Source organism: Heliangelus exortis, chromosome 1 (assembly GCF_036169615.1).
Source record: "Heliangelus exortis chromosome 1, bHelExo1.hap1, whole genome shotgun sequence".
NCBI classification, from domain to species: Eukaryota; Metazoa; Chordata; class Aves; order Apodiformes; family Trochilidae; genus Heliangelus; species Heliangelus exortis.
In genome coordinates, this window is record NC_092422.1 from 83,606,667 (window position 1) to 83,633,611 (window position 26,945).

The window sequence follows — 26,945 nt, forward strand, 5'->3', positions numbered from 1 at the left end:
AGTGTCATGAAATTTCTTATCTTAGGTCACATACTTTAAAGTTTATTGATGTTACATCTTAGCTGCAATCAAACAGTAAAGAAAAAAAACCCAAAATACAACAGCAGCTTTAATTTACTTACTGTAGTTTGTGAATAAGTAAAACTTCTTGCTTATTAGCAGCTTGTTAAATGTCTGCATTTAAGTCTGTTATGCAGGCATGATAGATTACTCAGCTGAAAAAAAATTGATTCATTACCACTTCTCATTAACATTTACATCTTGCACGCTGAAGCATGTAAATGGGGTATATTTATTCTGTTTGACGTGGGTATTTTCTGCTATCCTCTAGGGTGCTGTCCAGTATGACAAATGCAATCTTGGCTCGAGTTTATAAGCATAATGATCTGGACCTAATGGCAAAAGAAGCCACAATCCCAGTAATCAATGGATTGTCCGATTTATACCATCCTCTCCAGATTTTGGCTGATTACTTAACTCTTCAGGTAACAGTATAATTCCTGTTTAATAACATTTGTTTTTTCTAAATCTTGGTCTTCATAAATATTTGGGGAAGTCAGGTTCAAAACAATTTATTCCTAGGTTTTTCTAAGTGGTAATTACATGGAACTTGTTATTCAAAGAAATCTTCATCCAGTAGTATAATTAAGGATCTGTTTAATTTAAAACAATTACCTAGTCCTATCGTCTGTAGCAGGACTGAAATTAAGCATAAAATTAAGTACTACATTGGAATTAGGCTGCAATTTTAAAAAGTGTGCAAGAAGCTTTACATACTAAGATAAAGGTGAGATGTTGGCTCAGTAGTTTTACCATGGACTTAAAAAAACTCAGTAGTTCACTCCTGACTCCTCCCTAACCTCCCTAACAGCTTAAAATGAATTGGTATCCATGTATAAGGAAATTGGTTGAATATATTCATTTTGAAAAGCCAGTTAATGCCACTGGTGCCAATGCTCAGTATTCAGGCACTTAAATCTATTTAAACTTTGCTCACATGAATGAATCACAGTTTTAAATGATCATATTTTGTAATTCAGTCTAATGAAATAGTTGATTTGACAGCGTGATAACGTTTTACACATAAATTACCAGATGTTTAGCTGTGAACAGAAGGACTACACTGTATTACAATCAGTTGAGGAATAGGCTTATAAAATAGATTATTATACTGCAGTGCTGGTTGACAACTATGATGAACTTCTCTGGCCTTGTTTGCTTTCTGAATGAATAAAAAACACACTGCTTGAAAAAGGGAGGACAGAGTAATTTTGTGATTCATTCAGCTGTGTTTCTTGGCTGCTAAAGACTTTGCTATAGAACACTCAGTATGCAGAAAAGATCTAGTGACAATAATATTGAATTATTCATGCCATAAACTTTAAATACTGGAAGACTTCTGTGTTTAGTAAAATTACTTTGATTAGTATTTTTCATTAAATTTTCAATACTTAAAGTGAAGAGACCAGTTAAAATTGATGAACTTGAGATGAAAATAATTGAAACACCTGAGGATAAGGTACATTTGTGAGATCACATTAAGCCACGATGATGATGAGCTGTTTAAATTACATAGGAGGGTAAGCTGTAATGAGAATGTCATCAGTCATTAAATACATAATTTCATTTAAACACTGTGTGCAACTGTACAGCAGGTGAATCTTACAGTTGTGTTTTGCTGGGAACTGTCTTGCAAACACCTCAGTTACCAGCATTTTATCACTTGTGAATAACAGGCTTCAGGAATAATCTGTGACTCATAGTCTACCCAACTACTGATATTTCTGCCCCCTAAGCTTGGTTTTATCCAGGTCACTGACTGCAGCACTCTGAACTAGAATTGTTGTCCTCTACTCCTCCTCCAGTCAATGAAGAAACACTGCAGAGCATCACACTCATCCTCTAGAGCTGCATCTGTCTCTCTTAGAGGGGAAGCTATGGAGATCAGCAGAACGAGTACATGCCCTGTTGATCATCCTCTCCTCCTCCTCCATTTTGTGTCCCAATATGGGGCAGCCATAGTAGAAGATCCTGGTGAATGTGAGCCCACAGGCTGGACTTTTCCTTGTTTTGAATACCTAGGGAAGCAGCAACAACTGGTGTGTGCCTTTGTTGCGTCAAGCAGGAGGGAGGATGTCTTTGGAAAGAGCATCCCTGCCCATTTTTCATGGCGAGGAAACAGGACCTTAATGATGCTCAAACAGAAGAAACATTTGATGGGGAAAGGTATCACAACAAAGTGAGCACTTAGAGAGGTCTCAAGGAATGGCTCAGCTTCTGGACAGCCGTGGAAGCTTTTTAAAATTTGCATCACTTTTCCAGTCTGGCTTATAAGCAGAGAAATGTTTCCTCCACTGTGCCCATCTCTCCCCCAATCTTTCCAGCATGTTCCTTAGCCTGGAGCTTGTCAGGAGGTTTGTTAGAGGGCAGCTGGATGGCTGCCCCACTTTGCCAAGGGCATGCTGCCCCACTGCTTTCTGACCCACTTTTCATTCCTGCTTTCTTACCCAGGAGGGAGAGATCTCTCAGCAGCGTGGTGACTGCCTGCGCTTTCCCTTTCTGACCTGCCTGTCTGCTGCCATTCTTCCTCTTTGCACTCTACACTGAGGTGGACAAGACTGGTCTCACTGTCAGTATCATGTAATAAAATGGCATTTTAATCTTATAATGAACTTCACCAGGTCACAGAAGGAGGATTAACACTTGAAGAAGCGTGAGCCACAGGATCTGGTTGTTACTGCCATCAAACTTCTTGTGGGATTTTTTGCAGGATAAAAAGATGTTATCTGAGTACTGCCTGCAAGAAGATTAATATAGGGATCCTGAATAGTACCACTGATTCTTTACATGGGTTGAAAGTTCATACATAACATCTGGACTGCCTCCCTGCAATGCAAATGCAATTTCTTAATTTTGGATGGATGGATGCAAGCTACAACAGAAGCACAGACTGCTAACCTTATATTTAAATGTAACTACAGATTTTTTGCCACTTATTTCTCTTTGAAATGACGTAGATGTTTTCCTGCCTGGTTCTGCTCCTCCTTGCTGTCAGTACATAGCCAAAATATACCATGTTTTTTTCTCTTCTTCTCTGCATTTACCAGTGGAACCCTGCATGCTGTCTGCCTCTCTTCATGCTTAGCACATTTTTATTTTCCATTTCCTAAACCACATTAATTTTGTCATGTACCTTCTTGAATCCTCGTTGAGAACTTTCTCTTCAGCCTGAAACTGCCAAATATTCTGGTTTATTTTGTCAGAATGTCTTCTTGCTTACAGCTTCTGATTCTCTTTTCACAAGTGCATTTCTGTGTGATTATTTTAGTATTGTCTGTTACATTCCTCAGTGTGGATGGTTTATTTTCAGGACTGTCAGTTCTCGTTCTGTATTCAGTGTTCTTGTCAGATCACAAAGTGTGACCTTATCTTGAATTCTGGGGTGAAGTTCTTCAGATATAACATCCTCTTGGCCAGTGCCTTCTTCCTGAGCATCCTGGAACCCCTCACATTTGACATCGAAGCTGGCTCAGCCCTTTCATACTGTGGTCAGGATTAACACCCTCTGATATGCCAAGGGGGATGTTTTTCTTAGCACACATGCTACCCTCTTTCTTAAAAGTTTGGTTGAGCTGAGTTTGCTCCTGAGTCATGACCCACTAGAAATGGTTGTAAACATTATGCAACCTGTTTTTGAGGCTTTGGGGATTTGGCCTTTAAAGGCTGAGTTTCTATGCTGGTACTGTGCACACACAGAGCAACTCTACTTCTCCCTCATTGCTGAAGCCACACAACAGATCTGTGCTGAGGCCACCCGGTGCCTCTCAGTCTCCTGGGCAGAATCTGTGGTTCACAACTTCTGCTCTGTGAAGCTCAGCTGCAGGGCAGCACCATGAGATTTGTGTTCTGGGGGCGAACCAGCTATTGACATTGATTCAATTGATGTTAATGTCACTGGCCAAATCAGCTAACTCGTAGCTGACTGCAGGATGGCCAGACTGGTAATTAGAATGGATCTGTATGCCACTAGCTTTTTCTGTCACTGGTCTGAAGGGAAATTTCTCTTTCAGAAAGAAATGGTTGGCATAAGAAATACAGCAGCACTTCCTTTTTAAATAACACGACAAATTACAGCGTTGCATACTTGGAAGAGGTTTGCCATATGTCTTCAACTTCTCCTGGATTTGTGACCCAAACAGCTCAAATTACGGTAGTCTTCAAACTCATCGCCACAATCATCATCGTTCTAAGATTAAAAAGATCTGGAGTGATCTGCTGGAAGACACTATTTCAGTAACCATGAAAAAATAATGTGGGAGTAGGAAAGATAACTGATAACATCAGCATTTGTCTTGGTTTCAGAGCCGGTAGATCCAAGTTTGCCCAGTTTCTCATTAACTGGATTGCACTGTCTCCCAAAGGGCTAAAGCTTTAACTAGTCCCCTGTTTTCCATTTTAAATTTTGACAGATTATTGATTCATTATTCAAAAGCTTGTTTTAATTGAGGGCTGCTATGGCTTGGGGTCAAACATTTCAAAAGTAATCTATAATGGTGTCAGAGTTTCAGCCTAGCTGCAAGCATCTCCATGCAGAGGCAGATGTAGATGTCCCTTTTAGTTAAACCAGACTTCTCTAAACATACAACAGTGTTAATTCACTGAGCATGGTTATTTTTTCCCAGGGTTTGATATGCTGATTGACTGAAACCATGGCTAAGAACAGAATGAAACATTGTAAAAACAGCATGAGGATGAGAAAGTTGACTGTAAAATTGACATTAATTATTTAGCAGGAATTTTTCATGAGAATAGCAAAGCCAAGTTTTGCAGCAGCTATCACTAGTTTGCCAAAGAGGCATTCATAAGGGACAAGGGCTCTAGTCTTTCTAAATGTGTTATTTTCTGTGTGGCTTTACTAAGAGTGTAAATATTTTGAAGTCGTGTTCCAAATGTAAAGAGAAACTACAGAACACCCAAGCATGTAAAAAGCCTGCATCAATATAATGGAGTAGGGAAAAATTGGGGAGAAATGTAAGCAGGAAAATACCTTCAGAGGCACAGCTGATCAGCATCTATTGTAAAAGTTCTGGTTTAATGTACAGTGCTACTCTTGTGGCAGAACACCCTTAGTGGGGTTTCCTCTGTGCAGTTGTATAAGCATATACTATAAAATGGAGGAAAAAATGTATATCTACGTAGCTTATAATATGACAGCTTTTGCATTGCCTCAAAGCTTTCTTGTTCTGACCAAGACAATCATCTCATGATGAAAGAGATTTGAGTTACAGTAGCAGTGTACCAGTAGCAGCATAAATTTCAGCACAGGATATAAAGTAGGCTCCACTATCACACACACAGCTTGTTTCTCCCTTGTCTACAACTTTTTCTGCTAGCTAAACATCTTCATTGTGACTTCAGCTCATGTCCACTCTGCAGTAGTCGCTGCTGATGTGGCTTGGCAATTTGCAGTGCATATTGAGGGTCATTATACAGACACCTCCAGTACTTCATATTTTGTCTATAACAGCTAGTAGATTGGAAAAACAGAAAAGTACTTAGTATGCAATGTGCTTCTTTTAATGCAGAGAAGCAGCTGCTAATAAGGTGGGAGTTATTTAACATAGCAGTATATTTGCTTTCACCATCATAGGCTGCATTCTCTATTTTTAAACAGTAAGATCAAAAGAACTCAGGACTGTCTCATTTGCTTCTGGCTGTGTGTTCATGTCTCAGCTATCACTAAGCCTTAGCAGGAAACAACCCTTTAAATAATTGCTTTAGTTTGTCCTTCTCCTGGGAGCACCATTGCTAGGAGATGTGGGAGGACTGTGAAAGATCCTTAGAGACCTGCAGAACGTGAAGTAACTTCCAAGTCAACAGCGTCCTGGTTTGCTTTCCTGCAAATGCCCTTTCACCATACCTCTCCTTATACCAATCCTTAGGTTTAATGTCATTCAGCATTTCAAGTGCTACTATTTTTGACTAAAAATTGTGGTCACTGGCAGAAGTTGCTAATAACTTAGAAGAAGCTAATAACTTAGTTCTGGAACAACTTCACAACTATTTGTTTAGAAGAAGCTGCTGCCAGGAGAGGAGAGGGAAGGCCCAGCCCTTTTCCTGTTTGGTCTTTTGGCATTTTTGCTGTGACTGCCTACAAGGTTGCCAGTTAGTAGAGCTCTACAATGTGGATGCTTATCCTCTCTGACAAGCATTGAATCACGTCACACAAATAGTTGGAATTGTCTGGCTTCCAGCTACTACAATGCAACTGTAGCATGGCCCAGTTTTGAACTAAGAATAAAAGCTGCAGCTCTTGGATCTTCCAGTAAGAACACAGGGGAACTTTCCCTCCCTGACTGTCTTGTAGCTGCAGTAAGTTCAATTGAAGGTGTTGTTTCACACTTCTACTAGCATTTGAAGGTAGCTACTCACCCTTCCTTGCATCAGACTCACCTGAACCTCCTACCTAGGGCATCAGCTTGCCCAGCTCTCCTGGAACTGTCTGGTTCCTTTGGCAGGAGCACTACGGTGGGCTGAAGGGGCTAACTATCACCTGGATTGGGGATGGAAACAATGTCCTCCACTCCATCATGATGAGTGCTGCAAAGCTGGGAATGCACCTGCGTATTGCAACTCCCAAGGTGAGCAAGCCATGTGTATGGAGTAAGGAAGGAAAGCTTTGCCCATTCTTGTCTCAGCTGCTTGGATAATTCCCAAGAGCCTCAGCTGGTGGTGCTTGCATGTATCTCAAGTGCCAACTTTCTGAATCAAGGTTCAGAATCCTGTGTCGATTATTTTGATGCAAAGCAGGAGTAATTCTACTGAGTCCAACTCCAACTTCAGAAGGGCTGAGGGGAATTAATGACTGCAGTATAAACCACAGAAGATGATCATTCCATTTGAGAAGGTGTTACAAAGTCATTCAATGCCCTCTTCCCTCAAAAAAAAATTTGAATGTTTTTTCAAGTTGGTGGAAGTGTTGCATCTTGGTTGGATCAGATTGGTGATGTATCTTTTTAGAATGCTGCATTGTAATGCAGTATAAAATATAAAACCAAAAAATCTGTTTAGAGAAAAAATATTAAATGATGCATAGGTATTTCATTATGTAAATGCTGAAAAATATTTTTAACATTATCAGAACACTTTCCACCAATTTATCTCCAAAATAAACTTTCAACAAAGTCAACATAATTTCCTCAAGTTTTACAGTTCTGAAAGACACTCTTCCTATGCCAAATGGTTTATTAAGTATTTCTCTAACTAGTGTTAATAATAAGTAAAGATCTTATATACGTTTCATGATATGTTACCTATCATCTCTTTTGGCAGGGCTTTGAACCAGACCTCAGAATAACTAAAATAACTGAACAGTACTCCAGAGAGGTAGGAGCCTAAGAAATAGTCTAGTAAAGTAGTTGTAATAGAGTTTATTTTCATTATAAACACAGCTGAAGTTCCTTGTCTTCCTGATCTTCCTTATTTTATTCACATTAGCATGGTACCGAGTTACTTCTAACAAAAGATCCTTTGGAAGCTGCAGACGGTGCCAATGTCTTAGTTACAGATACTTGGATAAGTATGGGACAAGAAGAGGAAAAGAAAGAAAGACTAAAGGCATTTCAAGGTTACCAGATTACAATGCAGGTAAAAATTGAGATTTAGTTATTTGCTGTTTTTATAGTTTGCATTTTTAAGAATCAACATCAGCAGGGCATAAGTTTGTTATCTTTTTGAGTGGGGCCATGAAACAACAGCATGCAAACCTGCCTCTAGCTTGGAAAGTGCACAAAGATGGTGTGAGTTATCTTATACTCTTCACTTGTCTTCAGAGCCTCCTTATGAGATATAACTCCAGAACATTTGCAGAAGAGCCAACCCTTAAACTGTATCTAACTTCATTTTCTCTTTGCTACCAGAAATGATCCTTTATATTTTATTTAGAATGGGTACGTCACAGACTAACTTTTAAATGACTGAGGAGAATCTGGGGCATTTTTGCATATATCTGGTCAATAAATAAAGCATTAATTGTCTAAAATAAAAAGGACATTTTCCTTGCTGGTAGAATTACTGGCTTAGTTGACTGTATTTTAAAATAAGTTCACAAAATCCTATTGATGAATGTCTCTGAACTGACCTAGAATGCTTTAACACATTGTTTATTGGTATTAGCTCAATATCTTATCAGTAACAATATCAAAAGAAAAAAAAAACAGCCTTTTAAATCATGGGTTAGTATGTTCTTGTTGCAAATACCAATATTATTATATTACTGTGTGGCATTCAAATTAAGATTGTACTTTATTGATCCACTAGGCCACTGGAGTTTTTACTCCACTACTAAAGCTAGAGAAAAAGGAGTAAATATTTGAGTTTTGTGAAACCAGCACTGAATCCTTACTGACTTAAATGGGGATATTCCCATCTGATTCAGAGATGAGGAATTATTTTGAAGTCATGGGAATTCTTCTGAGTTCAGCATCCAAGTAGCTAGAGTGGAAGCTAATATAAAATTACTTAACCTTTTTAGTAGTTAAAATTTTGTTATGTTCCTAACACATTTCTTTATATTGATATTCTTTTTTATCTATAGACCGCAAAATCCGCTGCTTCCAACTGGACTTTTTTACACTGTTTGCCCAGAAAACCTGAAGAAGTTGATGATGAAGTATTTTATTCTCCACAGTCACTGGTTTTCCAGGAGGCTGGAAACAGAAAATGGACAATTATGGTAAAAAAAAAGGAAGAGAACAGTTGTTACAGTCCTTACAGGCTTGGATTTAACTTGGTTCCTCAGTACACAGTAAATGTTAATACATATGTTTCAATTGCACACTGCATCACATTGCAGTTGTACCTATAAACAACATATCTATTTAGCCCAAATACTTCTGGACACAAGTGTAACCAGTTTTGATGATAATCTGCTATTGCTTGACCCATTTTTTATCACTAAGTGAAATCTGTAGTATAAACTGTACTTTCCTGTTATTCAAATCACTGGGCTTGCTCCAATGATTAACTCAACTGTTCAGTTTTAAAACATGTTAAATGCTGAGGTCCCAAGGACTGCTCTTAGGAGCTACCATTTCCCAAACACTTAGAGCTAGAGATTCTGCAGTTTTTTCTAGTGATACCAATGGAAAATTTTCCAGAGTAAGTGCTGCAAGAGCAAAGCTTTGAAGGACCCTGAAAAGTTATGGTGTTAAGGGTAATATTGTGTGAGCCATGGGAACCCTAAGAGGAAATTTGACATAAACCATAACTCCCCTCTCAGCATTCCTAGCCTGGTGTTGCCAGATCTCAGTAGCCTGTTATTTATTGTCACCTTTAGAACCATCGTGTAGACAGAAGTTAGTGAAAACTTTCAGAGGTGAAAAAACAAACCAAACAGAAATAGCATTGTCATAGCCCTCAGGTGAATTCTAGATGTGCTCCAAGTGGCTGAGTACTGTATTTATCAAAAACTCAAATTTTGGACACAGTCAAAATTGTTAACAAATACTTGTTAAATTCATAGTTTTGTCTGTAAATTTCTGTAATGTGGTCATGGTTTTTACTTTATTTTTCCAATGTTTCTAATTGCAAGTTATTATATTTTATTTACAGTAAAAAAGCCTTTTACTTTGGATTTCAGCTGCTCTTTTTTTTTGGGGGGGGGGCAGAGAAAAATGATGTATTTGTATTTTATCAAGTCTGGGTCTTTTTTATATACCACTTTCTACCACTCTTAGCTCAGACAGCAGACTGAATAATAAATTACTTGCTCAGTTGTTGTTGTTCCAAACAAGGTTGAGTGCAGCCACAACACAGGCAGCAGCGAGGGGTTGAACAGCTGAATGTTCAGCCCCTAACTGGGTGCCTGGGACTCTCTGTCACACTCAGCAGTGCTGAAGGGAAAAGGAGAGGAAACAAAACCACACCCTCTGCAGAACCCATGTAAATCCAGTTCTGGGCCGAAATAATAATCTGCAGTCAGACATCACTGTGAAATTGCACCAGTATGAAACCAGTAATACCTTGTCAAAACCAAGCAAGAATAGAGCTTTTATGTACACAGGTGTGAGAAAGACAGCAGAACTGCTGCAACACCCTGTTTTATTTGGCTGACATTTCTTTTACTCTCATTTCACAACCATACCTCAAGTTTGTTGGAGTACTAGGGGAGGGCAGGAATAAAAAAAACATTTTCATCTTTTTCCTTATTCCTCATCACAAATTCTAGCAAATAATTCTAACTGTGCTGGTTTTGTCAAGATAGTAATTCTGAACATAAGACTTTAGAGCTGGGAAATGTTTCCTCCTTATTTGTTTTTATGGAGTATCAGGCTCCAGTGTGATTGGATTTTTTCTTTTCTTCCTCCTCTAGGCTGTCATGGTTTCCCTGCTGACAGATTACTCACCACAGCTACAAAAGCCTACATTTTGATGCTTGGATTCCTGCCAAGAGAAAAAAAAATCCTCACTGGCAGAATATTCTGGTCTGCAAACACATCTTCTTCAGAAAGGATCAAAGCAGTGAATTCTTTCATAAAACCAGATAGCTGGCTGTATAATATTGCATTACATTTGTGAAAATTTCAAGACAATAAAAACCATTGCAAAAGCTGCTTTTCATCTCTATGCTCCAAACTGGCTATCCTTTCTAGTGATGGGCATCATGGAAAATGTTCCAAGATTGTACTGTAAAGGTTGGCTCCACCAGCATCATAAGATTAGCACAGTCTATACATAGATGTGCTGGAACTAACATAGGATAATATGACAGACATAAACTTCTCCCTAGATCTGTCTGATTAATTACTGATCTCAGAAAGTGCCCAAAGAGAATCTGTGCTTTAGTTTGCCATGGTTATCTGATTATCCTGGGCACTCTAGTACCAGCTTCTGTCCTTCAGCCAACCTCCAAATCCCATTCCTGTTTGATACTGAAAATGTAGAAATCTTGTGAACATTATCTTCCTCTGTGACATCCCAGTGGGCTGGCACAGGAGCTATTGCTGTGAAATTGGATTTGGAGTTGAATGTAGACAAGAGAGATGGCTGGTACATTCTTTGTCCATCTCCCCTAGACCTGCAGTCCCTAAACAGCATTTTGGCTAAAGAAGAAGTGGGGGTTTTTTTGTTTGGGGCTTTTTTTGGTGGTTTTTTTGTTGTTGTTGGGTTTTTTGTTTGTTTGTTTTGTTGTTGTTGTTTTTTGGTTTGCTTTTTTTTAACAAACAGGTGGTGCACCATATAATGGAACTGTATACAGATCCTTTGCAGAAAGAATTTTCTGCATTTTGTCTGACACCATAACACAGTGTACATTTCAGCTAATCCTTCTCAGTAGTAAACAGACTCATGACATTTGTAGTTTTTATGATGGATGAATGTGTACATTTAATATTTCAGCTAAAGCTTTGAGTACTATTTAAAAACACCATCTTTGTTGTTTCTAATTAGACTCAAGAATCTGTTGATTTTTTCTCTGCTGTAATACCGGAATAATGTCTGTGAAAAAAAAAAATGTTGCAAAAAGCTTTCCATCATCTGGCAAGCTGAAAAACATTACTTAATTTCAAAACTGGAGTTCACTATTGGGCCACACAGATCACTGAAGTGAAAATAAAAATCTATTTGTTTACCCACTTATTACTGATTTTTTTTTTTTTTTTTCAGGTATTTATGTGTCTCTTGTAAAAATGAACATTTTCTATCACAACATTGCAAGTGTTTCAGTTATTCACTTACACTTCAGCAGAGATCTGGCTGCATTAATGATGGAAGAATTGGGTACGTGCTAGAAATCAATGTTTTACCTCCAAGTATAGAATGTGGAAGAAAATGCATTTAATGCAGTGTGTTTCTGGTTGTATTGGTTCTGCTTTATGAAATAGGTTCCAGTTCAGCAGAAGTGTGGTTGGTCCTTTTGGAGTTAGAAAGCTGTTCAAGCACTTGGAACTGTAGGTATTCTTATTGATGTGATTTAAGTGCTAGCTGAGAGTAAGACAACTCATTTTGATAGTCCTTTCATTAAAAGAAGAAACCATATTCATATCAGTTTTGTTGTGTTGATTAATGTACTATCAGTGAGGTAAGGCATATTTATAATGGTGAAGTGGCACTGTTAAATACTTCATGATGAACAGAATAACAATTATCTGCTACTCTTGCCAGTGTGCATCTAGGTTACTGAAGTCTCTTTTTATTCTTCAGGATCTGATCAGGATGCCAGACGTCTGAATCCCATTGATATTCTTAAAACACATCCATGGATCTGCTGAGCAGCATGTGAGCAATGGAGTCAAACACTTTCAGGGGGCTGATTTCTTATGGTTCTGTCCCTCTGTGAGAATACACAGCAAAGGATGACAGTGCCTCTCTGGCTTGCACAAACCTCTCACACCATCAGCTGTTCTTCTGCTTTTTAGAAGTGCTGGGTGGACTTAATGCACGTGTGCTGAGGGACTGACCATTGAGGGGAAGATCTGAGTGTCCTACACATTTCTGCACATGCAACATCCAGTTTGTGTGCTGTGTGGCAGGAGCCAGACACATACCAGCAGGGCAGATTTATTGAGCACATGCAGGCTGTCTGCACAGCACATGCAGAGAAGAGATCTGATGCTTCCTGGAGACGTTGAGTTGGTACCAAGTAGACATGTACATTTCTGACCCAGGGACCCAGAAACTGCCCTGAAGGGTCTTTGTTCTGCCTGAAGGGACTTCCACTGCCTCCCCATACAGCAGAACAGCACCCTGAGGCTTACTCTGCTTCAGTAGTTTAAGCACCCCGGATTTGCAGGGTGGTAGCTGTGGTAGTGTGTGAGATTGTGTTATGCTCCTCAGACTCCCCAGGAATTCCTTACATGAATTTGCAAGTGATGACTGCAAATGTAGTGAGTAAAGAAAACAGTAATAATGTAGAAAGATTTTCTAGGGGAAAAAATAAGTTACCAGCATTCAAAGAGTTTAAAACATACTCATAACAAGTAGCAGTCACTAATAGATTACAGTGTTTTCCATTACATTTATTATGCTTTAGCAGTAGAAGACCTTTTTTCACTGTTGAGTGCACTTGAAGAGTAGGGTGTTGTTTTCTCTATTTATAGAGAGGCTCCTGCCTGACTTCTGGTAGCCCCAGACCTTCCTTCCACAGGAACCCTACTCTGCTGTTTGACCTAGAGATCAGTCCTGAGCCAGTCTGGGTCTATCAAGTCTTATTCACATCTCCTTTAATAACTCCTTTAACTCATTTAATAACACCCTGCTCCATTATCTCACCTTCAGGCAGTTGCAGTGCTGTGTTTTAGTCCCTCTCCAGGGCGATGCCCCAGAGGGGCAGCTGCCAGCCTACTCCCTGACCTGCTCAGGAGCACCAAAGGAAGACTGACCCTCCTGCCCTCTTTCTCCTGACTGTGGGGCTGGTTCTGTGGTGCTGCCTGTACAGCCACATCCAGACCCCACACAGGAACAAGCGCTGCGGTCAAAATGCATCCCCTGGAGCCACATGTGCCCTAACTCCAAAGCTGGTACTAAATCTGGCTTTTATATGACCAGGGTGACTCCCTTCCCAGCTGAGGCCCTGGGGAAGGACAAAGGGCCCAGGGATACTCTTAATGCCATTTTACACAGCTGAGGGTCTCAGAGGCATCAGCACAGACCCGGCAGATGTGACATGGGACCGATGGGGCACGTCAAGCAGAAACTGGTGGCCAACAAGGACATCCTAAAGCATCTCAAATGGCCCTAAGTGTTGTGTTTTGACACTCTTCCCACTCCCTTAGTATCTTCATGGCTCTTTAGAGGATTACTCCTCTTCTACACCTAGAGTTAGAAAAGCAGTAGTGCTTATGAGCAACTCGTGCACTCAGTAAGCACTTGTTGTGCAGCTCATGACCAACAGTGGTGGGATTCTTTAGGTACCCTTATGTGGTCTTCTAAAAGTTATCTAACATTAATTAGAGATTAAGCAGAGAAGGTGGGGCAAAATGCTTCTCTAACTTTCTCAGAGAGTAAGAACAGAATTTTTTTCCTGGTGTACCACAAAGTTACAAAACAGCATAGTAACTACAGCAGGTGAGAGGCCTGCAGAATGAATTTACAAATAATATCTCTAAGAACATGAGGAACAATAATGAAGGAAGGACTGAGTGGGGAGCTTGGACAATCAGGAGGAAACACAGGAAAATAAGAAGTCTCAAACAGAATTAAATATTTTATATGCACCATCTTACACCAGGAGTGACAGTGGAAAAAATCTACAGCATATTTGCTCATTGTCTGATAGCAGAAGTGGTCTCTTGTGACAATCTGAATTGCTGAAAGGAAAATACAGGAATAATGAGATTAATTAAATAGCAAGGAGGCACCCAGGTTTGGTTACATGGAGTTCTTCAGAACTCTGCAATTAATGTTAACCTTTCATAAGACCGGCCACTAACCTAGCCATAAATATTTTGCTGCCTTTCAAATTTTGTAAGAGAGGTATGAGGATCTGCATGAAGGTCTGAGCAATACTTAGAGCTGATCATTAAGTCTGGGGAAAGCTTTTGTAGCTGAGGTATATTGAGCTTAGTTTTGTTTTCCAGAAATGTGTAATACTGGTGGAAAGTCTGAAAAACAGACTTCACACCAAGAGAAAGGTTTCTTTTTTCTTCTGGGCCTCCCATTAGTCAGTTAATCACTTGGTTAATGAATTGAGCAAATAAATAGTGGGTTTTGATTATTTTGCCACGGCTATTTAACCAGCTGCCTTTCAAATGCAAAGCCCAGAATTTCTGGGTCTGGCCCAAGGTTATGTGTACAGAGACACTTCATAAGCCACAAGAAACATTTTATTCAGCCCAGCATTTGCTGTCATGACTAATGGGATATGGCTATTTGCAGGACCATTTGATTCTTACACAATCTTGTTACCAACTCTTTGAAGAAATCCCAAACCTCTGTGGTCTCTGTAAATGCTGATGATCCCTTTCATGCATATATGTGCAGAGGATTTTTCTCTAGGGGCAAGTAATCTGAGAGGACTCCACTCAGAGAGCAGATCTTTCACAACCACAGTCTTAGCATTGCCTGACCCTGCCAAATCCCTTGGAAAGCTCCTTGTGGTCTGCAGTTGTATGTTAGAGGACTACTGAATTCTGCTGCTCTCTAATGGGCCCGTTTTAAGGGGGATGGCACCCATGCAAAATAGGCTTCAACATAAGCATATCTAAAAAGTGGGACAAGCATCAAAATTGGAAATTTTGCTGATCAGAGTTAATTCGGTTAGCCAAGAATTAAGTCCAACTGTGAGAAACACCAGTGATAGCTAGAGGAAAAGTATTCAAGAGCAAGCAGGGCAGATGCAGATCACAGTGATTAAAGCACAAGGTAATGTTCACTGGAGGAAGAAAGCTAAGCTGCTCACACCGGTTTTAAGGGACCAGTTAAGTTTCTGAAGGTGAAGACCAGGCTGATCTCAGAAATGCCAACTCAGTGATGTAGGAACATTTGTTTCAGGATGGCCCACATAGCACAGAAAATCATCTGGCAGAACAGGTTCTGTTTGCAGCATGAAATGGAGGCCGTGGCCTTTCCCATCCTGCTTCTTTGCAGTGCCCCAGCTGAACGTGGTCTGGGTGTTTCCTCTGCCCCAAGGTTGTGTCTGACCATCCTCCAGCCTGGCTTCTCCACCAGAGGCAGTGCTCACAGCTGGCTGCTGCTCTTAACTGGGTAAAGGAAGAAAGAAAACCTGGGAGAACCTGAAAGGAAGTAATAAAGTGTGCACACAGAACAATCACACTACTGAGTCCAAGTGGTCCAAAAGCCTTTGCTTAGCTGTCCCCACGGGGATGAGTCTCCCAGTGCAACAGAATCCCTGCATGGGTCACCAGCAGGCTTATAAAACCCACAGCACAGCTCGCGTTTCTGACTTAAACCCCAGAGCAGTCTGGGGGGATTTCTGAGGGTGAATGACACATGTACCTCTTGGGGGGTTTCCTCTGCATCAGGGCAGCCCTCTGGGCTCCTCTGGGCACAGCTGCCTTCAAACAGTGCAGGGGCAGGAGCCATGGGGGAGTTTCCAGGCACTATAAACTCAGACTGACTTCAAAAAATAAAAAATGTCTTACTCCCAATCCAGCAGTTACAGAATGCACCTCATGTGGTGATCTACACATATTCCTTATAGGCATATAATTCTGTAATGAAGAGCTACTGAAAATATGATCTGCAAATGAAGAAGAGGAAGCTTCCAGATCCCCCTGTCTTATTCCTGTGTGCTGTGGCACAGCTGGGTCTTTCTTAAATCCATTTGTAACCCTGAATTTCCAGTGTTTACAGAGCCCCGTGTTTTGCTTCAAATTGCTTACGCATTCTTGCAAAAGGAGTAATTTTTAAAAGTGGTAGCCTAGTAATTTGATTTTGAGAAGCACTGTGAAGGATACAAGGGTAGACACATATAATTTGTCTCCTACCAGCTTTATGAGTGTCTCACTCTCAGGAAAGGTAACAATTCCACCCAGAAATAATTCCGTGAGACATGAAATATCAGAGCTGTGAATCACTGGGCCTTTCAGAGCATCATTTCACAAACAGAAGAGTATCTGAAAACTGCACCAGAGGCTGCAGTTTAATTCTTACTGTAGCACTAGGGAGGGAAGCTCAATCACAAACAGCTATAGGAAGTTGCAATACAGCAGGACCATCTGTTTTACTAGTTGCCTTGCTGGGAAAAGCAAACCAGGAGATTATAGTTATTCTTCCAGCAATTCTGTTGATTTGGTCAGGGTAGTAACTAGGATTCACAAAACTGCAATCAAGGGCACAAGAAAATGTGTTAAATAAACCCTTCTGAAAGCCTGTATTGTAGCAGCCACACACAAGTTGCTTTTGGGTATCTATATAGTAGGATAATAACTGGTTGTCCCAAAGAAAAGCATTTGTGATGGTTTTAGAGGGCAATGAGAATGATTGGTGTAGAAGCTTTATAAAAGCAGAATGGATTCTGAATTGTGGGGGGCAGTCAGTTATCACCAGTTTGAAGGTTTTAGGTCTGACTGCAACAGAAAGTTGCCCATTTCTTGTTCCTCTCTCTGCAGCTATACCTGACACCATCATTGCAACGCAGAAGAGATTTCCTTTACAAAGGAGGTCCTGTGAGATCGTCATTAGTTAGCCAGGGCAGTTGCTTCACCTGTAATTTTTAGGACCACAATGTGCTTTCTTACTCTTTCCCATCCCTGAGTTGGAGAGAAGAAGAAAAATGAGCATGTTTATTCTGAACACTGTACATTGAACTGACAATAATAAGGGCTCTGCTGAGTTACCGGGCTAATTTATAGACATGGGACCTGACCTTCAGGAGAAATAAATTTACAGAAATTGCTTGGACCTTAAGCACTCTGAAAGCTAGCACATTCTACCTGCCTCCAGATTAATGCTGCCCATGTAAAACAGGTGTCAAAAGTTTTTATAAAAAAAATGAAGAAGGCCGTTGTAGCTGGCATCTTGTCAGACTTGCTGTGCCAAAGTCTAGGCAGCTAAAAAAGGTAATCTACTGAGTATTGACCTTACATGTCTTAACTGGATTAGACTTTACATCCTAGGTGTTTGGACTGTCTCCAAAGGCCTTTTCTTGAAGCTGTCCTCCTTTGCAGCCAGCTGATGGAGAGCCATTGTTCACAGACAGTCCTGGTTGCCTAATACCATGATGAAGATGGAGAATGCATGTTACACAAGGACATCCTAAACAACAAAACATCTGCAAAAAGTGGTGGCAGTTTTTTAATCTGCAGTTTTTTGATCCTTGGTATCAAAATACTTTGCTGAGTCAGTTTTTTCATGATAGAGCTCTATCTTTCTTTAGGAAAGGTTTTACTTCTGTCTAGTTTTTTTCAACAGGCTGCTGAGGAGCATATGTGCCCTTCAGTCCAGTTGTTTACCTGGCGATGATACAGAGAGCTGAGAGCCTACAAACTTTAGGGATCCTCCTTCCCAAGCATCCAAGCCCGTGTCTGGCTGACACCCTGGGCTTCTGCTCTGACCATTCTGGAGCTACCTCCAGTGTTTGGCACTGAGCTGCGTTTCAGGGGACTGCCCTGTAGCCAGGATCTGCTCTCTGTTTCTCAGAGACTCTCAGCATGGCCAGAATTATCAAAATAATCTTTGAAATGTACTGACTGTTCCTCCTCTGCCCATTCCCATCTCTCAGTCCCAGAATACCAATGCATCTCTCAGCTTCCCAGGACTCAGGAGTATAGTACAGTGAGGAACAAAGGCCTCAAGTGAGAGATTTCTTACGGAAAAAAAAAAACAACCAAACAACAAAACCCCCCAAACCACTCTGAAATACTGAATTCAATGTGTTGATCTATTTATGTCATATATTTTGTCTGTAACTGCAAAAATAAGAGAGGATTAATTCTACATTTAGCTGAGACAGAGGGTTTTGGAACAGAACTGGAACTGTCAGAGGTGCCTGGGTCTAAAGAGAAATGCCTGTACAGCAAAGAGGTAGATGTCCAGTTTGGCAGAAGGCTTTATTAAAATCATTCATGATGTATTTCCTGCATCTGTCTTGAACTGTCGGGAGTCCTTCAGCATGTCCTTTGCAATTTCCCATCCTTTTTCTTCTTAAAATTTTATCTCTGCATCAGCAGAGACTTGTGGCACTGTGATCTCAGGTGAAATCCAAGAGGGATGCCCTTCTGGTCCCTGAATGCCATTTTGCATTCAAAGGGATGGGTGGTCATCAGCAAGTGACATGAGCCTCTCCAACCATTTATTTAAACATTCCTATGCACTGACCCACATAAAGTTATAAACAGTGTGATCTGTTATGTTGTGCACAGGTGCAGATAAAAAAGGACAATCTTGAGAACTGTGCCAAGTTATCATAGAATCATTTTGGCTGGAAAATACCTTTAAGAACATCAAGTCCAACTGTTAACCTAGCACTTTCAAGTCCACCATGAAACTATGTCCCTAAGTACCACATTTACATGTCTTTTAAATACCTCCAGGGAGGATGACTCCACTACTTCCCTGGGCAGCCTGTTCCCATGCCTGACTACCCTATCCATTAAAAAATCTTCTTAATATCCAACATAGAGCTTCCCTGGCATGTCTTGAGGCCATTTCCTCTCATTTTATAGCTTTTTATTGGGGAGAAGAGACTGACACCCACCTTGCTACAGCCTCCTTTCAGGCAATTGTAGAGAATGAGGAGGTCTCCCCGCAGGCTCCTCTTCTCCAGGCTAAACAACCCCAGTGCCCTCAGCAGCTCCTCCTAAGATTTGTGCTCCAGGCCCTTCACTGGCTTTGCTGCCTTTCTCAAGACACACATCAGTCCCTCAATGTCCTTCCTGTGCAGAAATGCCCAAAAGTGAACAGGATTTGAGGTGCAGCCTCACAAGTGCTGAGTGCAGCGGGAAAATTTTGTATGTCCTTGCTAGAAATGTGTTGAGGTTGTAAAGGCTGAGCAAAAATAAACAAGAGGTAGAATATTCACTGGTTCCCACCTGCCTCCTAAGAAATAAATCACAAAACTCTCCATGCCTGCCTTGAGATACTTCATTGCTCTGCCCTCCCCCCAGCCACAATGAAAAGGGCTTTTCTTCCTCTTGAACTGACCTTTGGCAAACATTTTCTTTTCAATTAAGGTCTGAAATGTCCATGTGGATTCCTGTTGCTGGAGACAGTAGAAAGAAGGCTCTCTGAAGCCACTCACATAGGAGTCTGAATTCACAAGGATAATTCCAGTCTAGACAGAGAGGAGTTATCTAGAGGTCTCCATTGGAGAACAATATGTTTGCCTTTCTGGACTCTTTGGTCTCCTTGTGCTTACTGCTTGCTCTATTTTATGAATATTTCTCTCACGGATTGTTGAGCAATTACTGTGTATGAGTACTCAGCTTCCTGTCCTCATGTTATTATCACTTTTATAGCCCAGTTGTGAGCCCCAGGAATGAGGCTTTCACTGTGGCTTGACCTGGCTCACTGGAGTAAATGGAAAGCCTCCTGCAGACAGCAGACTGGGTGTGGGTGTTTGGCACTGGGGAAGTTGTTGCCTGAGTGAACTAAAAAATAATTATTAAAAACATACATCAAAAACTTGCTGCATGCAAAATTATAGGTGAAGCCTAGAGTAACAATATAAAGCCCCAATAAAAATGGGCAGGATAACTAGAAAAGGAGAAACATCAGATTAATGACTGCAGGAACTTCAGAGGGTTGTACTGAGCATATTCCTGTCCAGTCCAAGTTCTCCAGACTTTGCAAATCCTTGCTAAGGGACCAATATTTCAGGTGAATTAATGACTGGAGACCAGCTCTGAAATGCTTGGGTTTTCACAGTGCAATTACCTGAGTTTTGTTGCACTGCTGTGTCAAGGCAGCTGTATGAAAAATGGTGGCACTGGTAGGATGGTTGAATGATAATATATAAGCTTGGGTTGTGAAAAGAAGTAATATATTTCAAGACACACCTAAAAATCTCTCAAATGCTCCCATGCAAGGGAAAGGGAAACAGGATGAACAGTGGCCCAGTGCCCATCCAGTTCTTGGTGAGTGGCACATACACTACATGCCATATCTATTTCCCAACTAGCAGCTCACATCTTCCTTAGGTCCTAAGCCTCCTAAATGGCTTTGGTGCTATCAGTTTTGCCCCCTTGCCAAAATATTTCTTTTGTTTGGCTTTGGCAGGTTTTGCCTTTCTCAATACCTTTTTCCTTTTCTCTGGTTACTCCTTTAATGGTTCTTGTCAATGGCTTCCCCCCATTCTTCTCTTTTCTTCCTTTAAAAAGAAAATCTCATAATACATTAGTCATCTTCTCTGCATCCTGGCTGTGTACTCTTATGTGCTTATAAAAGTGACTCATTAACCTGGAAGTCACATTACTAGGCTAAAACTTCAATATCCTTCACATCTTCCCTTCCCTTAGCCACTGTTCTCCTTTACCTCTCTCCTTGTCTTTCAGGTCAACTGTAAGGTGAGTTCCCAACTTGGCCTTCCTAGTATCAAAATGATTTAAACCTAATCTATGTGCACTGATAAGGAGATCTCCTTCCCCATTTCATCCCTTTCTGCTGCTGCTGTCTTCCTTATGATTGCAGCAAGCACAAATACTCTCTGTTAGCTTTCCAGGGTTCTATCTGTTTATTTACTTCAATGTCTTGTTGATTTGCATCCTCTGATATGCCAAAAAATTCTAGCCTCATTTGCCTGGGTATCTAGTTTCCCAGTGAGTGTAAGCACATTTCTTCACCACAGAAGGAAGGCCCTTTTGATACCAGTCTTTAAAATTTGCATCTGATCATTTTGCTAGGCATTTTTATTGTGCTGCCTACACAATGGGGCCAATTAAACATGATTGTGCAGGCAGCCAAGGAAATAAAAAGGCCTATTCTGTGTGGTTTTTTGCCCACACATTTACATGTATGTGACTGAACTATTCATAGATCCTGCGTGATCTGTTTAAACAGGGCTGAAGTATGTGAGGAGGAGGTAGTGTGAGTAAGTGCATAAAGAGCTGGGTTCTCTTGGCTTTGATGCCAGCTCTGCCACTGCTCTGGCATGCTCTGAAAAGTCATCTGCTTGTGTCTCTGTTTCTCCGTCTTTGAAACAGGAATTATTTTGTGCACTCTATTTAGCAAGTGCTTTGAGACCAAGTGATAAAATGTGCTATGTAATAACCACTCAGAGTCCTTTCTTCTGTACAGTTCTCTCTCATTGTGTGCCACATCAACCGGTTTAATCGGCTGCTAAATTAGACCATGGACACCTAAAGGAATCCTATGTTTTCCACAGTATGATGGCAGAGGTGTTCCAGTGCTCCTTTACTTTCAGGTCCTAATGCAGCACAAACAACAATTTTATTAAAAGCACCTCTCCTGGAGCTATGGACAGTGCTACAAAGGGGGATGTTAAGTGCCTGAGCTATACAATGGTGATTTAAAGCAATTTCTTGTTACATTTTATAGTCTGACGGTTGCCTGAAAGAGACCCCATATGGGACATTAATTGCACGTGTTGCTGCCATATGCTTGGGGAAGAAAGATCCATTTGTTCTTTTAGAACAGAGAAGCCTGCTGAATTCAAACCAGAAGTCAGATACACATCATATTCATCCCAGCTTGTGTTAGGGCTGTAGCAGTTCTTTATTCTTTTGCTTCTGAGTGCTGCATAAACCTCTGCTTGGTGTAGCTGAGTTTCTATCAATCACAGGGAGTTTGTATATTATTTTTGAAGGGATTTATCACATCCTGTTTGAAAACTCTGTTTCTCATGTAACATATGAAGGCAAACTCAGGCACAAGCCTGACTTCCAGTCACATACACGAGGACTGAATTTGGTCTGAGGTGCACATTAGTAGACTGAACTAAGAACTTTCTGTTTAAGCCTTTCAAGACTTTTATCCTTCTCTAATAATTCACAGGAGAGAGGGAATGGGTAGCGAGTGTAGTCTCAGTTTTCTCTATTCTATGCTTCTCTGTTCTGATGCCTTCTAGTTTTCAGGGGTTCTTGTTCCTTCTTTGACCTCTGTAGCAGTTCTACAGCTATGCATAAATGCAACACATAGCAACAGGGGAGGCACTAAAGCTGCCATGCTGAACATCTCCATTAATAAGATGCACAAGATTCTGACATCTCCTCACCCCTGCTGTAATTCTTGACACAAGGCAATTTTTGCTTAAGCTGTTGTGTTCTGACTGGAGCAGCACAATAGTTTAGGCCCTTAAAAGTATCTGTGATTTCATAATAGCATCTTTCTCGCTTTGCTTTTTTCCTTTGGCCCTGAGCCATAAGGATCATGAAACATCATCATGAGAGGGTATTTTCCCCCAGGAAAAAAAAATGCCAGGCTTTCAGATGTAAACCTTTTGCAGGATCTATGTACTGGTTATATTTTTTTGCTTCTGAAGTACCTGTTACACAGGTGTCATCTGATGTTACAGGGTTTGCAGCCACTCATCAGCTGCATCAAACAAGATGTCACAGGATGGGTGCCTTTCACTTAACTTCAGATGTCTACACTGCTGGTACAGAGGCATAGGTTAGCCACGTTTGCTCCCCTACTAGCCTGGGGATAGAAACAGGAATTCCTGAGAGAGACACATTTCATCCTGATGTGAATATTCAAAGGAGTCCAGAGGTCACATGACTTAGACCCAGCCATTGCTTTCTCCCAGCCATAAATGGGGTATACGTGACCCCTCCACATATCAATATCACCAGAGAGAAAAGTCCTTCTCACAGTGTTTCCATGTGGACTCCTGAAGTTAATGGCTGCTTTGAAAATTTATGCAATTGACTTTCCTTGGGTCAAAAAGTAAGTCTGCAACACAGTCTGAGTAAAGGCTATAGATGACTCAGTTTGTATGCTTATCACATCCCTGTCTCTAGCTCTCTGAACCATGTTCCCATCTCTTTCATTGCTTATTTTTTTGATAATGTGACCAAATTAACACTTTTACAGTGAACGTTTGAAAGAGCCACTCACTATCTGTCATTTGCATACTGATAAGTCATAAACCATGAAATAGGCAAGTCTTATATCATCCATTTTTCCACCTTCCTGCAGGGATTTGAATATGTCTCCCATGAATAAATTTGAGGCAGTTTACCCACCTCTAGGCAAGGGCAAAGCATCCCTCCTGGTTTTCTAACCTACATATGGACTGCCTACAGAGAGCATTACACTCAATACAGCATTTAAGAAAGGGAAAATAAAAAGCAAACCAAGACTGTGAAAAAGGTTCCTGAAACAGAAAAATAAAAATAAAAAAAAGGAACATGGAAAAAACCCCAAACCACTACCTCCAACAAGAAAAAAAGAAACCCCCCAAACCAATACATTAGAAAAAGAAAAGCAACTATAGTGGGTTAAAAGGGAATTTTCCAGTGATACTGCTGACGAGAGCTTTTGTGGCACTTGGATGCTGCAGTACAGAGCAGAGAGCTCAAGCCATGTTGGGGGCTGCATCCTTTTGGTCCAGTCTCTGTGGCATGATCAGCATTGCTCCCCACTGCATGAAGAGTAGGGGCTGTCAGAAAGCAGACATCCCACCCTCAGGAAAGCTACAGGGTTTAAAAATTTGGTTTCATTCTGAGTCATTACTGTAAGTGACTGTCACAGATTTTTTTGGTGGATGGAAATGTTAAAAATTAAGAGCTAATTATTTCTTTTGGACTTAATTAGAACTTCATTTTGCATTTATATAGAATAGCAGTGTAATATAAAAGCTGCAGAAATAAGGTAGGAACAGGATATTTCAACATCTTCTGCAAATATTTTAATGAAAGCCACGTGCACCAGTAAAAAATCAGTTTTGTAAAATCAGCATTTTCCACTGGAAAAAAAAATCTCTTAAAAACCCCCCACCCTTTCTTTCCAATACATTCACCTACCAGTTAAAACTGGGTATTAACAATTCAGAAATATTTATCTGCCATGCATCTCTTTTGATTACCTTTCTGGAACAAAAAATGTCATCAAATGAATTATAGAAGCCTATGAAGACCAATAGATTTTTTTTTCTGATGGAGACAGGACTGAGGATTTTTCATCTCTGGATTCTATGAGGATTTAGGTTTCAGGAACAAAAAGTAAAGTTGGTAGAAGAGTGAGCAGGAAGGGACCATAAAAAAGCTGTGCTGGATGGTTGCTGATAAGCAAAGTCCGACCTCACAATTTAGAACTAGGCCAAACTGGGTGTCAAATATTTGTATAACATCATCATTTCTCATTATTCTCTCTTGTCAATATGTTGAAGGCTTAGGAATGCAAGTGTCCACTGCATTCACTTCTGAAAGAAACAACACCACAGACAGCAAGCAAATAAAGTCCCAGAACACTCAGGGAAGTAAATATTCCTTTGTGGGTCATTTGTCCTCTTCTCAGTGATCTCTTTAGTAGTAGGTTCATATAGTACATTAATGTATGTGGTTGAGCATTCATGAAACTCTACTACGCTTGCTTAGCCCAGAAAATGAGCTTGTGAACTTTTTGATAATACAGCATTTATTAATCATCATGTTAGTTTCCTTTGGGAAGAAACAAGTCACTCCACAGTGCATTAACAAAGCATTCTAAATACTTTTACAAGGTAGCTAATACTTTACAAATTATTCTGTAAATATATCCTTGGGAGGGGTAATTTAAATTGAAACTTAACTTAAGGAACACCTCTTTTGATTAAAAAAATATGTTCCTAAGAACAGCTGGAGCTATTTGCCAAGATAAATCAGAAGCTACTTTCAGCTTCTATGGCTTGCTAAACCCATGAAATGGATGGTCTGTCTAAGACTTGTTGGCTGCATTCTTGTACTATGGACACAGATAGTGTTATTCACTAATAAAGAAAAATGATGGACCTGGCAGGCTATGGCAAAGCTGTATCTTCTTTTCCCATTCTTACTGATCAGAGCTGAGAGAAAACTTCTCCAGTGAAGCCTCTGGAGCCTGCTGATTTTTTCCATATTAGACATGAGCTGAAAACATCCTGGATCTCCTATTGCCTCCTTTACTCTAGAAAAGAAAGTAAAGGAAACATTGCCAAGCTTTTTTTGAGGAAGAGCTGAAAGTTCACTAGCAAAAACCTGGAAAGAATAATGGATTTTTTTTTTAATGCTGCCTGAAGAGATAATCTTAGGAACCACTATGTTGCTTGTGTCTCTAGCATCTCCAAGTTTACGATAAGCTCATCTTTTTTTTTGGACACTGCCAACCTTAAGGAAAAAAAAATCACTTATCTTAACCATGGTGTTGCAAAATCAACACAGGAGGAAATGTATTGCATTATCCTTCCTCCTTCCTCCCCTCCCATGCAGGACAGAGTATCTCCATGGAAAAAAAAAAAATCACAGTCATACCTGAAGACTTTTGGCCAGGGAGCCATGGGGACTTGATCTGTAGTACCCAATGGTAAATTTATTTTGGGTGCTGGAGACAGAGGTGATCAAGGATGAGGATGATGTAAGCAAAAAATACAGGTATAAATTAATAAACACAGAAGCCAGGTCTCCAAATACACATGAAAAATCAAAAATATATAATGAGGAGGAACCACAAAAGGATAATAAAAAATGCTTTGCTGCTTTGCAGTGGAAGTTCAGAGGTCACAGAAAGCTCCATGTCAAAGCAAGCCTAGAAAAGACGGGATATAAATGATCTGCCCAGTTCACATCTTGTTTCACTTTCCTGAATCTTGTGTTTCTTGGGTGGGGTGGCTGCAAAGGTAAGGGGTGGATGTGCTGATGTAGTCAAGGGACTTAACTGACTTCCAGTGAAATGCAGTGTTTCTTCATGGAGATCTTGCGTTTTCTTCTTTTGTTTTGTTTAGTCTCTGCTACTATTCATGTTACTGTTGTTCTTCTGCTAATCTAAAAACTGCTTTGAAATTCTCTCAGCAAAATTATCAGCCAAAATTCAAAGTGTTGCTTTTGTTGGCAGCTAGGAGAGAAATCACAACATTACATTATACAAAAGTGTTTAGCCTTCTACTCCACTCCCTCTTTTCTTTCCCCTTTTCTTTGGCCTCGATAAAAAGCAATAGCAAATATATTATTAACACTCATGGAGACAATATTTCCATTGAGAAGTCTTCAGTCTTTAATTACTGATTTCAATTCTGAACTTTCAGACTAATTGTCTTAGCAATTCCTCCAACGTAGCCTCAGGAGGAAGGGGATTGTGATGAAATTTCTTCAAAAGCCATTTTAGTTGGTTCAACTATTATGCAAGATTCGAAAGAAAGTTATTTCATCCTTTCCCCCTCCTGGTTTGTTTCAGCAGTGACAACTATGTAGCCTTTTGCTATGTGGAGAAGTCCACTTCCTAGTGACTGATATGGAAAGTGCCACAGGTGAGCTCCATACAACACACCTGCAGTGAGAATGTCTTTCTCCACTCTGTGCCAAATACTGAGAATCCCCACATTGCACTAACGACATTTTGAAAACAAATCATAT

The 26,945-nt window shown here is 40.3% G+C and overlaps 1 protein-coding gene across 1 annotated transcript in view; it reads left to right on the plus strand.

Moving 5' to 3' along the window:
- The window catches only part of OTC (ornithine transcarbamylase), a 29,292-nt gene extending 18,134 nt beyond the window's left edge, over positions 1–11,158 (plus strand). The window contains exons 5-10 of the mRNA XM_071748695.1: positions 332–485; positions 6,519–6,641; positions 7,333–7,386; positions 7,498–7,647; positions 8,597–8,734; positions 10,373–11,158. Coding sequence (XP_071604796.1) covers positions 332–485; positions 6,519–6,641; positions 7,333–7,386; positions 7,498–7,647; positions 8,597–8,734; positions 10,373–10,432 — 679 coding nt within the window. The 3' untranslated portion in view covers positions 10,433–11,158. The remainder of the gene's footprint in view (positions 1–331; positions 486–6,518; positions 6,642–7,332; positions 7,387–7,497; positions 7,648–8,596; positions 8,735–10,372) is intronic.
- Positions 11,159–26,945: the final 15,787 nt, after the last annotated feature.